Here is a 13,434-nt window from a genome sequence, read left to right as displayed (position 1 = left end):
TCAAGCTGCTACCATTTTGAAACATGGAATCTGAGGTAACCTGGGCCACTGTCATTCACTTGGCACCAGAATAAACTCTCTCTGCTTTTGAGGTGAGAGTTACGTCTTTGTGTTCACTGGACGTATTTTGACATGTTAATAAAAACATAGTATAATTGATATGGAAAACTATATATATATATATAAGTACACATATATATATATGCACTTATATAGACAGAAGTATCGTATATAATCCAATGTCTCCATTAGGTACACATGCAAAGCAAATAAAATGAACACATAAAAAGCTGCCTGAACTCCCCGAGGCCAGCCTGGTCTACAAGAGCTAGTTCTGGGACAGGCACCAAAGCTACAGAGAAACCCTGTCTTGGGGGGGGGGGAGCTGCCTAAACTCCCATGTTTATTCCAAAACCATTTACAACTCTTCAGATCTTAGAAATCAACCCAAGTGTTCACCAACAGACAAACTAGTGAAGAAAATCACAATCTCACACACACATACACACACTAACGTTCATGAATATTATTCAGCTATTAAAACTAAAATCATGCTGGGTAGTGGTGGTGCATGCCTTTAATCCTAGCACGCAGGAGGCAGAGGCAAGCAAATCTCTGTGAGTTCAAGTCCAGCCTGATCTACAGAGCAAGTTCTAGGACAGCCAAGGCACAAAGAATCCCTGTGAGTGTGGCATGGGGGGGGGGTCAAATTCTAGCATTTGTAGCAATGTGACAGAAGCAGAAGATATATTAGCTGTTAGTCTTGTTGCCCCCACTGAAGATGGAACGTGAGGTCTGTCATACTGTGCCAGAAGCACAGAGAACACTAGAGCTCAGCTCCCTCCCTTCTTTTCCTTTAGTCTAGAACCACAACCTATAGAATAAGAGCTGCTCACACTCAGGGTGGATCTTTCCTCCTCAGTTAAAAGTCTCAGGAAAAGGCCTCAGACATTCCCAGAGACATGTTTCCTAGATGATTTTCAGTCCAATAAAGTCGACAACGAAGATCAGCCATCACAAAGAGCATCACATTAAGCGAAATAAAGGATAGAACAATGCTGTATGTTGTCACTCACGATTCTGAAATAATGGTACCAGGCACAAAGGAAAAGAATGAAGATAGAATAAGTAACATGTACCAAAATAAACCTTGACAGAAGGAGTAATTCTACTGATTCTATAGCATAGTTTGGTAACTACCATCTGCAATGATTGATAACATATTTCCAATAACTAGAAGACTCAAAACCTCCCACAACAGAAGTGATAAGTGCGTGAGCAGATGCAAACACTAATAACCCTGGCCATGTACATTACATATGACTCAAATGTTAGTGTTATACCTCACAAATTACTTACAAGAATTATGTATCAATTATTTTTCAAATGCAGCCAGGTGGTGGTGCATGCCTTTAATCCCAGTACTCAGGAGGCAAAGGCAGGCAGATCTCTGTGAGTTTGAGGCCAGCCTGGTCCACAGAATGAGTTCCAGAACACCCAAAATGGTTACACAGGGAAACCCTGTCTCAAAACAAAACAACAAAAGCTTTTATCCTTCATCAAAAAAAAAAAAAAAAAAAAAAAAAAAAAAAAAAAAAAAAAAAAAAAAACCTCTCTTTGCAACAGATGGAAACCATTACAGGAAACCACAACCAATTAAAATGCGGAGTTGTGGAGCCTAGACCCACCAACTGATATATCTATAACACAACTCCTGCACCTAAGACTCAGGATCACTGAGAACTGTGGGCATAGGAAAATTCTAAGAGCCAGGGGAACAAGAAGTTTGCTGTGAGATTATATCTCTTAGAATTGTCAGAGAAATTATATCTATGAAGTCTCACCAGCATGGCTTGCCTGAACAGGGATGAAACCAATAGATACACTAACACAAAAAAGGAAGTTCATGAGGCCTCAAGCCAAGACAGAGCTAAGGAATCCTGAGAGTGAGAGAAACAGTGTTCCTCAAGAAGGGGCATGCCAATTAGTTATCTAATAGCATATGGTCAGGCCTGGAAACACACACATACAATTAATATTATATGGGCTGAGCAGACTGTTTATATATTTAAAAATACATTCTCATTCTCTCTCTCTCTCTCTCTCTCTCTCTCTCTCTCTCATTCTCTCTCTCTCACACACACATTCAACAACAAAGAAAAAAGTCAGGAATTTGAGAAAGAGAAAGGGGTTATACAGGGAGGGGTGGGGGCAAGAAAGGGAAGGGAAAATGACACAATTATAATCTTGAAAAAATTATAATTAAAACAAAAAACTCCAAAGTTATTACAAGTTTTGCCAGCATTGTGAAAGGGAACAAAAATAAAGACAATGGTCCACCAATAGGGGAAGTGATAAATGGCGGCATATCCATACAAAGAACACAACTGAGCAAGACAAAGGATGTAAAAGTTAACTACTTTGTTCAATGACAGAAGCCAGATAAAGAGTCTCACATACTGTGATTCCACCAACAGGTCAGCAGCAAAGAGCAGCAATGGGAGACAAGAATTGCAAGGGAGCCCCTGAGAAACCGCGCACCCACACAGCAGAACCATCAAATAGTAGGCCACGTGCTGTCTTTCACTTTATACCATTACCACACTTAGTAACAAATAAGTTAGAACTATACTACACACTATCAATATTGTATTATAAGGGAGTTCACATTTAAGTAAAATGAACCCATGTCACAAGTTGGTTTTCAAGAGCTAAACTGTTGTGTTTAATGTTCACAATTACCTGTAGAAGATGGAGATTTCTCTGAATGTTTAGCATTTAGAAGTTTTCTGCTAATAAATATATAACCACAGGGACATGATTTACATGCAACAGGAATCTGCAGGGAAAAAAAGAAAAATTGGATTACTCTTCTCCCATGGTTAGATTTCTCAGTACTCATGAAGTCTCCTGAATGAACCACTTGAAGAACCAGAGGTGAATGCAAATCTCTTTGAAGTAATCAACACTTCACAGACATTCGCATTTTCCTAGTGTTTGACACTGAACTATCTTACGGTACCAATATGAAAATAGTAAACACAATGTAAGTGCATGTAAACGTGAATGGCCAACAGAAAACCCTAACAGATCAGAGCCAGGGGAGGTTAAATACAATGAAGCAGCATTTCTATACTGTTACACTGACAGCAGTTTACAGCAAACTGAGGAAAAGAGGGAAGTTAAATAATACGAACGGAAGACTGTGAGACTCAGCTGCAATAATGAGAATGGAAACTGAAAAATTAGATTAGTTACATTTCACAGAATGAAAAATTAGATTAGCTACATTTCACAGAACGAAAAAACAAGAAATGGATCCAAATCAAACTAGTGATCATGTGAGTGGAGCCCAAACAACTGAGGGTTATTAACAGGGCAGGAAAAAAACCCGTTCTTTTGTTTGTTTGTTTGCATTAAAGTACGGAACACGGCCAGGCATAGTGGTGCACACCTTTACCCCAGCACTTGGGAGGCACAGACAGGCGGATCTCTGACTTTAAGGCCAGCCTGGTCTACAGAGCGAGCTCTAGAACAGTGAGGACTACACAGAGAAGCCCTGTCTTGAAAAACACAAACAAAACAAAAAGTACTGAACACTGGCTCTTTTCTTTTTTAAAAATTTATCATTATAGCTGGGTGGTGGTGGTGGCGCATGCCTTTAATCTTAGCACTCAGGAAACAGAGGCAAGCAAATCTCTACGAGTTTGAAGCTAGCCTGGTCTACAGAGCACGTTCCAGGATAGGTGCCAAAGCTACACAGAGAAACCCTGTCTCGAAACCCCCCCCCAAAAAAAATTATTATTACTATTACTACTACTAACTCCTATTAGTAACTGGTAGTAGTAGTTAATAGTAGTGTGTATTGCGTAGGAGAGGTGTGGGCACTACAAAGCTCATTCTCTTCTTCCACTTTTCCTGGGTTTCAAACTCAAGGTATAAGGCTTGCACTCACCCAAACACCTCATCACTGAACCACCTCAGCTGCTCTGGGTTTTGCTTTGTTGACACGGAGTCTCAGGTGGCCTAGACTAGCCTTGCTATATATAGCAAAAGCTACCCTTGAGTTCTTGATTCTTCTGCCTCTCCCTCCCATGAGCTGAGGTTGTAAGCATGGGTCACTATGCCCAGTACAACATAAGATCTTTAATTTACACTTAGGAGAAAACAAATGGGGCCTACAAGATGGCTTGTATGTATGATGACCTAAGTTCAATACCAGGTAAAGAGCCGGGCGGTGGTGGCGCACGCCTTTAATCCCAGCACTTGGGAGGCAGAGGCAGGCGGATCTCTGTGAGTTCGAGACCAGCCTGGTCTACAAGAGCTAGTTCCAGGACAGGCTCCAAAACCACAGAGAAACCCTGTCTCGGAAAAAAAAAAAAAAAAAATTAAAAAGTTAAGAATATAATGGCTCCGTGGTAGAGCACTTGCCCGGCATGTACAAGACCCCAAGTTCAACACTGAATACCACCAAAGGAAAACTATGAAGAAAATAAAATCATAGAAACCTGTTTCTGTAATTAACAGATGAAGATTGGCTTTGATACCCAGGTGCCCACTGACTAATTCAATGATGAGATGGTTTTTTTTAATGAGTTCCACTCAAAACACTTCCTACGTCGAAGCTAGTGAATCTTAAAGTCCTGTTATTAGTGAACGTCCCTCTCAACTCCTGCCCCAGAAATTTAAAACAAAAACTCCACCACAACCAGATCCTATAAAAAGAATCTTCAAACAGGTTGGACAACTTGAATAATGTTAGTTAGTCTGATTAAATTATAGTGTTAGGGAGATTTTATACAAATGCCCTAAACACTCCTTAAATTTCAGTCACATTCAGATAATAATAATTTAAGTTCTAATAATATACTTTCAGTTTTTAATGGGAAAATCCAAAATATTGTTTACTAGGATTTATTATTTACCAATTCATTCTTTGAAAAGTACTATTCAGGCTGTCAACTTTAAAGAAGAAAGGAAAAACAGGGTCAGCTACACATTTGTTCAATGTCACACTACTGGTGTCTAGATTCATGTTTAGCACAAAATAAACATTTAATAAATATTTGTGGGTGAAAAAGTCTCGAGATATAAAAATGATAGCACTCCTAAAATTTGTACTTGAAATTGTCCAGGACCAAAATAAAGAAGGAAGGACGGACGAACGGAAGGACTTGGGCACTACAATATTTCATTAACTTTTTTTAATCCTGAAAATAATCAAAACCAATACAGAAAACTCATTTACAGAAATCTCATTACTTTTGCTTTCTGAGGTTTTAGTTATCCAAAGTCGACAAGAAGGTTAAAAATGGAAAGGGGTATTTAGAAAGAGATTGAGGTTGTTGATGCAAAAACACAGCACTCACATCAAAAGGAGTAAGAGAGAGTTTATGCTGGAGCTAAATTGAGTAACCAAGGCCTACGAACAGATGTAGGTTACCCCAAATTCTATGTTCCTACATGAAAAGCAGTTCCATGAAGTTTTCATAGGGACAGAACAGAGTCATAGATCAAAGCACTTCTCAAATAAACTGGTATTTAAGTAGGAAGTCACAGCAAAGTGAGAAATCTTCATTACAGGCCTCAGATGCTGTCTGACAAATCTTTTAGCCCTTTGATTGGTGAAAAATTAGAGTTTTAAGTTAACTCATCTCAAAAGCTTTTTATCTTTCCAGATTTAGACCTGACACAGAACAAGGCAGAGAAGGCTATCTGTGGGCTAAAGATAGCTCCCATCGCTAAGCCAGTAACATTCCGCCCTCTCCACATTACTGACGTTTTAACCAGTCTTTGTAGACAGTTTCATTTCAAGAATTCTCATTCACAAGACATCACAGGACTTTAATTAGAATATACTGCTCTATTTAATTATTAGCTATTGACTGCTTATGCCTAACTTATAGATTTCATTCTAGGTGTGTGTACATATGCAAAAACACAGTATAGACAGAGTTGGCATTGTCTGAGATTTTGGACATCTACTACAGTTGTTAATGTATCTGCCCAAAATAAGGGTGAATACTGAGATTCTTCAGTGCTAAACAGATCAGAGCTGGGTGTGGGTACATTCAGCACACACATTTGCCAGATGTGACATATATATGGAGAAACTGTACATTGTTTAAAATGAAAGCAAGCCAAAAATACACATTTAAAAAAATGAAAAAAAAAAACTGACAAATACATTGAATAGTAATATACCCAGAACAGTTTAGTAATTTTCCAGTCAGTGAATGAGACCTTCATGAAAGTGTTGAACACAAAATTTGAACAGTTATGAAACTGTATTTTTCAGGGCCTAAATAAGAGATGTTAAAAGCTGCTAAAACTCGAGCTTCTGCCTCCTCGTACAGTTTCTTAGACTAGCCTACCCAGCCAACTGGAAATTTTTCACCTTAAAGATTTTTCATTTATGCTTGTAAAGTATATACAAAAACTTAATTCAGTATTTATGCAATAACTTCTAATCTTGACAATATTCTAGTGTTTTGTTTAAAAAGTTACTTACAATTATAGTTTTTTTTTTCTAGTTTAAAACTAAAAGTTTCGCACTTGGGAGGCAGAGGCAGGTGGATCTCTGTGAGTTCGAGACCAGCCTGGTCTACAAGAGCTAGTTCCAGGACAGGCTCCAAAACCACAGAGAAACCCTGTCTCGAAAAACCAAAAAAAAAAAAAAAAAAAAAGAAAAAAAAAAAAAAAAAACTAAAAGTTTCGACTTTTTTTTTTTCCTGAGGCAGGGTTTCTCTGTATAGCTCTGGCTTCCTGGAACTCACTCTGTAAACCAGGCTGGCCTCGAACTCACAGAAATCCACCTGCCTCTGCCTCCCGAGTGCTGGGATTAAAAGTGTGCGCCACCACTGCCCAGCAAGCTTCTACTTTTTAAGTAATTAGAAAACTAAAACTAACCTATCATTTTCTTCAATTACTATTACTTGAGAAAAAAAATCAGCAAAGGGCAAGGCCCAGTATTCAACCCTACCACAGGGAAATCACCAAAAAATTCATTTGCCATCCTGTATATTCTCTTCAGTATTGAGAATAAAAGACAAAGCAAGACGAAACCAATGCACTGGTTTATAAAGGACTAAATAGTGTCCACTGACCAGCATTTCCATGCTGACTCCCTAAACCCCACTGTGACGGTATCTCCAAGTAAGGTTTTTCACAAGGTGCCTGAGTTTAAGTGAAGTGGGATGCCCCTAATGGGGTTAGTGACCTTAAAGAGACTGAAACATGCACGTTTTGCCACACGAGGACACTGAGAAGACAGCTTGGCATCGAAAGCCAAGAGAACTCTCACTACAACCCATCCTGGCCTTGAACTTCCATCAGAACTGTAAAAAACTAGATAATTATTTTTGGTATTTTATTATTGCAGCCAAGATAAAGCTGATATTACATAAAGGAATGCATGTGGGGCCTTGGAAATGGCTCGGAGGCTAAGGGCACCCACTGCCAATTTGATTGCAACCCTTGCATGGTGGAAGAGAAAGTAGACTGCCACCATATGTCCTCTGACTCCCACAGAACACAGATACATACAAAATTAAAATGAGAAAAGAGACACGTGTATTTGGATACCGAGATGAAGGTCATCTTTCCAAATAAAACCCTGCCGTCTTGAGCAGACTCAAGGACTCTGTCTTCTGCTCTTTCTTTAGCCAGGGTTTTTTGGTTTGCTTGCTTTTTCAGGTATTTTTTATTACCATTAGTGTGTGTAGAATTGGTGTACCCACACCCATCTCTGACCTGCTTAGCACTAAACGTGGAGGTCATAGGGCAACTCTGTGCAGCCAGCTCTCTCCTCCCTTCTCCTGGCTCCTGGGGATCCACCCCAGGTGGTCGGGCCTGAGCAGAACTTTTCCCTTGCTGCACCATCACACTGGCCCCTAACAAGAATATTAAAATCAGGCCTTTCCCCTCAAAAGATTACTTTATGCCAAGTAAAACAAAAGGATACACGGGATTTGTGTCATACAGAAACAATGCAGAATTCATTTTATAGAAGCCTTAACTGGAAATTATTAAAACATCCAAGTAATGTACCAACAGATTGATCACAAAGTTCAAGCTTGTTAAAATTTTAGTTTGGTGGAAAGAATGAATGTAACACTACATTTTGGAAAATATGACTGTTTTTATAGAGCTCTATCGTCTCTATTCTTGCACAACTTTCCCTGATCGGCGTTTTTATAAATTATATGAAAAAAATATGTTAACATTCTGTTAAAAGAGTTGATAAACCGACAAGAAAACGCCCTGAATAATAAATTAAAATCAGATTAAGTCTCCGCCCATTTTAAATTACACCAGAGAATGAGAGAGAAGGAAGGGGGAGGGGAGGAGAGAGAGGTAGTCATTTTGTAAATTTGAATATTCAGTGGAAAAAGAAGTATATCAAGATCTGCATGCTGACATGAAGGGCCTTAAGGATGGTTTTTGGTTTTTTTTTTTGTTTTGTTTTGTTTTTTTGTTTTTTTTGTTTGTTTTTTTTTTTTTTTTTTTTTAGTTTTTCGAGACAGGGTTTCTCTGTAGTTTTGGAGCCTGTCCTGGCACTAGCTCTTGTAGACCAGGCTGGCCTCGAACTCACAGAGATCCGCCCGCCTCTGCCTCCCGAGTGCTGGGATTAAAGGCGTGCGCCACCACCGCCCGGCCTTAAGGATGGTTTTAATGAGAGAATTTTAGTTCATTACACTGTAATGAGAATAAAGCGTGCTTAAATACAGGAAAAGAAAAACATGTATCTTTTAAAGATTGCAGCTATTACTCCATGATTTCAATTTAGACGACTCGTTTCAAATTCACGAACCCGCATAATTTAAAAAAAAAAATCTGGAAGCAGACATGTCAAATTTACAACAGTAAATAGCACGAATAGGAAGGGGCGCATGCAGAGAGGAAGAGCCTCAATGCCAACTTCATTCGATCGTGTTCCGTTAACAACCTTAACAACGTAATGGAAGGACTAGAAATCACCCATCAAAACTGGTTTTATTGCGGTGTTCCGGAAGTCCACAAATTTGCAAAAAGTTAGCCCCATTGCTGTCCTTTTGTCTGCGTTATGCTGCCACCCAGGTGGCGGGGGGCGACAGCTGAGGAGCTGCACCGCACTCCCCGCAAGGGCGAACAAAGCCACCCGGGGCGGCAGGGGGCCGCGGGCCGGCGGGGGACCAAGAAGGGCAGCGCCGGGTCCCGGCTCCCAGACCCCCTGCCCGGCCGCGGGCCGCCAACCGCCGCCGAGCAACGGCCTCCCGCCCTGCCCGCCCCGCCCGCCCGCTCGCTCGCGCCGGCCCGGCCCACCTGTTGGTCGCACTCGGGGCACGATTTGGTGGCCATCTTCACTTTCTTGGCTCGAGTTGCAGACATGCTCCCCTCCTCAGCAGCCGTGGAAGCAGCGCCGTAGCTCCGCCGCTCCACAGAGCGCTTCCTCACTCCAGGCGCGACCGGGCCGTGAAGGCGCGCGTGCGCGTGCGCGGGGCTGCGTGCGGGGGGGGGCGGGGGCGGGGGGGGCGCAGCCCTTCCAGGGAAGTCCCGCCGACACGCCCTCTATGGCGGCTGGCCGCGAGGGGCGTGGCTTCTGCGAGACTCCACCAACCAACGCACCCGTGGGCCGGGATGGACACGCCCCCTTATCTGTCTGCCCCAGAACGCGAGACTGAAAATGGATACTGGCAACGAATACCCCTGTAAATGTCAGCAATGGTAATCCGTGAGAAATTGTAATGGACGTTCGATGAAACCTCTAGGCTCACAGCGTCAGGGAGTCAGCGTTCATTATTCAATGAATAATTGCCTGCGATCCACTATCAGGCACACTGAATAGGAAATATCTGCCTTAAGAACTGTCTACAGTGCTTTGTATTTGGCTGGAAGGGGGTAGGATGCCCTGTTTTGATTCAATGTATCACTGATACTGACTAGATTAAAATTAAAAGTAAATTATTTGGAAAAGGAAAAAGATGCCATGCACTCCTGTAATCCCAGCTCTTACTGCTCTTGTTCAGATTCATTGTGAGAGAACAGAAGGATATTTTTTAAATGCACAGTTTGATGAAGAAAGGAGCATGCGCTCGGTTTAAAGTAGCAGAAAAGGAAGAGGGAAGACACAAAGCATCTACACACTCGGTACTATAGGAAAGGTATCCTAAGGGCAAGACACCACGTGTCAAAAAATCTAAATTTGAGAAAATGTAAATTCATGCCGGGCGGTGGTGGCGCACGCCTTTAATCCCAGCACTTGGGAGGCAGAGGCAGGCGGATCTCTGTGAGTTCGAGACCAGCCTGGTCTACAAGAGCTAGTTCCAGGACAGGCTCCAAAACCACAGAGAAACCCTGTCTCGAAAAACCAAAAAAAAAAAAAAAAAAAAAGAAAATGTAAATTCATTTAAAAGAAGAATAAAATCCTGCCGCAAGGGTTCCCTACTCCAAAACGACCCCCTAAAGAAGTCTCCAGGATCACGCTGAAGGGACAAAAAACTGCTGCCACTTCGGAGCCAAAGGACCAGAAGACATCTGGAGCTGACAGCATCTGTCTTGCAAGTAAGGGAGATATAATTATGATAGGGCCTTTGGGCCTTGTGCTATAGCTGCAGAGACCCAGCAATGTGTGGCAGGATGAGATTTCCTGCAGGGAGGCACTGAGAGACAATCTTACGAAGCTGGGAAGGTGAAACCTAAGTTTCACCAGAGACCTCAAGCTGTTAGAGACGCTACAAACGTGGTACAACCATGGAGAAAAGCTACCAGCCCATCATGGGATGTAGGCAGGATAACTGGAAGACTGGCCTGCCCAAAGGTCTCAGATGAATTCATCAAAAAACCCAGTTGCCATACAGGGAACTATAGGGGGTCAATGTTTGATCCAAAAGTTTGGATCCTGCTTTGGTCAGATCTTCCTTTCATATGTTTCGTTCTCCCTTTCAAAATGAGAATATTTACTCTGTACCATTGTGTATCAGAAGTATGTAGTTTGCTCTGCTGTTGTTTTGTACTTTTTTATTTGTTTGGTTTTTTCAAGACAAGGTTTTCTGTAGCTTTGGTGCCTGTCCCGGAACTAGCTCTTGTAGACCAGGCTGGCCTCGAACTCACAGAGATCCGCCTGCCTCTGCCTCCCGAGTGCTGGGATTAAAGGCATGCGCCACCACCGCCCGGCTTGGACTTCTAAACTCTTTTGAGACTGTTAAGACTTTGGTGACTTTTAGAGAGAGCTTAAATGAATTTTGTGCTGTGGAATAATCCTTTTGTCTACTATGAAGATGTGCTGCTCTTGTTGGTTTAATAAAGAACTAACTGGCCAATAGCGAGGCAGGAAGGGGTATAGGCGGGGCAGCCAGACACAGAGGGGACTAGGAAGAAAAAAGGCAGAGAGTCACCAGGAGATGCGGGGTGTGGTGGGGAGGGGAGTGATATGAACAAGCTGTGCTGAAGAAAGGTACCACCATGTGGGAGACAAAAAAATATGAGTTAAGATGGATGAGCTAGTTAGCAACAAACCCAAGCTATCAGTTGAGTGATAAGTCTCCGTGTGGTTACTTGGGAGTTGGCTGTCAGGACAGAAAATTCCACCTACACTTTGAATTATGAGATGGACATGAGAGATTTAATGAATGTGGGCTCTGGTCCCAGGTGGAAAAAAAGGGGGAAAGCAAGTGGAATCATAAAAAGAAGGAAATTCCGACATGTATGAATCTTAAGGACTTGTTTTTCAGCGAATGATTCCGTCTGTATGATGCACTTCAAGTAGCCAAATTCATAGAATCTAGCAGCGTATCTCAGTGGTGTACTTCTTGCTGACCATAGGCAAGTTCAGTTCAAAAAAAAAAAAAAATCCTGGAAACAGAAAGCAGAGGCAAATGGTTCTCAACCTTCCTAACGCTGAGACCCTGAAGTACAGTTCCTCTGGTGTGGTGACCCCACCACAGAGTTAAGTTACTGCTGCTTCAGAATGGTAATTTTGCTACTGCTGGGAATCTTAATTTAAACATCTGATATGCAACCCCCACTGGGGTTGCCACCCACAGGCTGAGAACCACTGCCTTAGAGAGAGACAGATGAGACATTTTTAACGGATGCAGAGTTTCAGCATGCAGTGATAAAGATGAGTAGCAGTAAGGATTGTAAAACACAACGTCATCAAAGGACTAGCCCATATGCTTAAAAATGAAACAGCTAAAATGTAAATCTTTATTTTCTGCGTATTTTGCAAAGTAAAAAGGAGAAAAAAAATCCAATGAACCAGGAATAGAAGGTTATTCCTTCAATGTAATAAAGACTATATATGAAAAATCCACAGGTAATGTCCTATTCCATGGTATGGGACTAAAAACTCTTCCCATAAGCTCAGGAACAAAGCCATAATATCCAGTTTAATATTACAAGTTCTAGTCAGAGCAATTAAGGAAGAAAAGGGAATAATGAGATATTAAGGCATTTAAGTTAGAAAGGTAAAGTAAAATATCAGGATCATTGAAAGTACAAAATATAAGGATAGAACCTTATTGGGGGACTGTGCCCAGATGCACAGGGATCAATAAAGCAGGGTGGTGGGTGCAGACGCTTGAATTAGAATCATTGGCCCAGGGTAGGGCTCCCAGGTGTGCAAGGGCTCACGGAATGCAATGGAGAGAGCACGAGTGGGAAATGACCCAGAGTAGGGCACCCAAACACATAGGGACCCACGACATACATCCAAGATAGGAGGAGCCGCTGGAGTACATCCAGCATAGGGAAGGAACCCAGGTGTGCAGGGACCACAACACACAGTGGAGATGGGCCTAGGTCAACCTAGCCAAGAGGGTTCCCAGGAACCCACAACATACAGAGACTGAAGACCACAAAAGCAACAAAATGACTTAATATTGATTGTCTCAATAACAGATGGTCTCAGTAAAAAGATGCTGACAGGACCAGAAAATGGGGCCCACCTTTCTTGCTGCTCTGAAAAAGCACACCTCACCTCACCAGCAAACATAAACACCACTGAGGGTAAAAGAACAGGAAACGGCACTCCAGAGAAAAAGAAAGGCACAAGCAGGGATATTCATTCTAAATTCTAACAAAGCAAAACTCGTCAGAGGTCACGTCACACTCATTAAGGAACAATCCCCCGAGAGGTTATTATAATTCTAAATGTACACAAACCAAACTCCAGTGTACCCAAGTTTTCTAGAGCAAATGGAGCCATCTGCTAAGTCACAGACATTGTCTGTTATGTAACGGCAATGCAGTAACACCGATACAGTAACAGTGGGTGACTTCAACACCTCTCTGCTAATGGACAGGTCATCGGTAGATACGTTGAAGTTAAATGACATCATAAATCAAATGAACGTAACAGAAATCTACAGAACATTTCATTCAAACACTAAATACACAATCTTCTCAGCAGCCCACAGGACTTCCTCTGAAATTGATCATACATTAACACACAGG

The 13,434-nt window shown here is 41.8% G+C and overlaps 1 protein-coding gene across 2 annotated transcripts in view; it reads right to left on the bottom strand.

Moving 5' to 3' along the window:
- Positions 1 to 9,444, bottom strand: part of C21H16orf87 (chromosome 21 C16orf87 homolog) — a 36,729-nt gene extending 27,285 nt beyond the window's left edge. For both annotated transcript variants that reach the window (XM_057753202.1, XM_057753201.1), the window contains exons 1-2: positions 9,304 to 9,444; positions 2,743 to 2,839 (exon numbers count right to left, since the gene is read on the bottom strand). In XM_057753202.1, coding sequence (XP_057609185.1) covers positions 2,743 to 2,839; positions 9,304 to 9,369 — 163 coding nt within the window. In that variant the 5' untranslated portion in view covers positions 9,370 to 9,444. The remainder of the gene's footprint in view (positions 1 to 2,742; positions 2,840 to 9,303) is intronic.
- Positions 9,445 to 13,434: the final 3,990 nt, after the last annotated feature.

The sequence above is a fragment of the Chionomys nivalis genome, chromosome 21 (genome assembly GCF_950005125.1).
Source record: "Chionomys nivalis chromosome 21, mChiNiv1.1, whole genome shotgun sequence".
Classification (NCBI taxonomy): domain Eukaryota; kingdom Metazoa; phylum Chordata; class Mammalia; order Rodentia; family Cricetidae; genus Chionomys; species Chionomys nivalis.
This window is presented reverse-complemented; position numbering and strand designations above follow the sequence as displayed.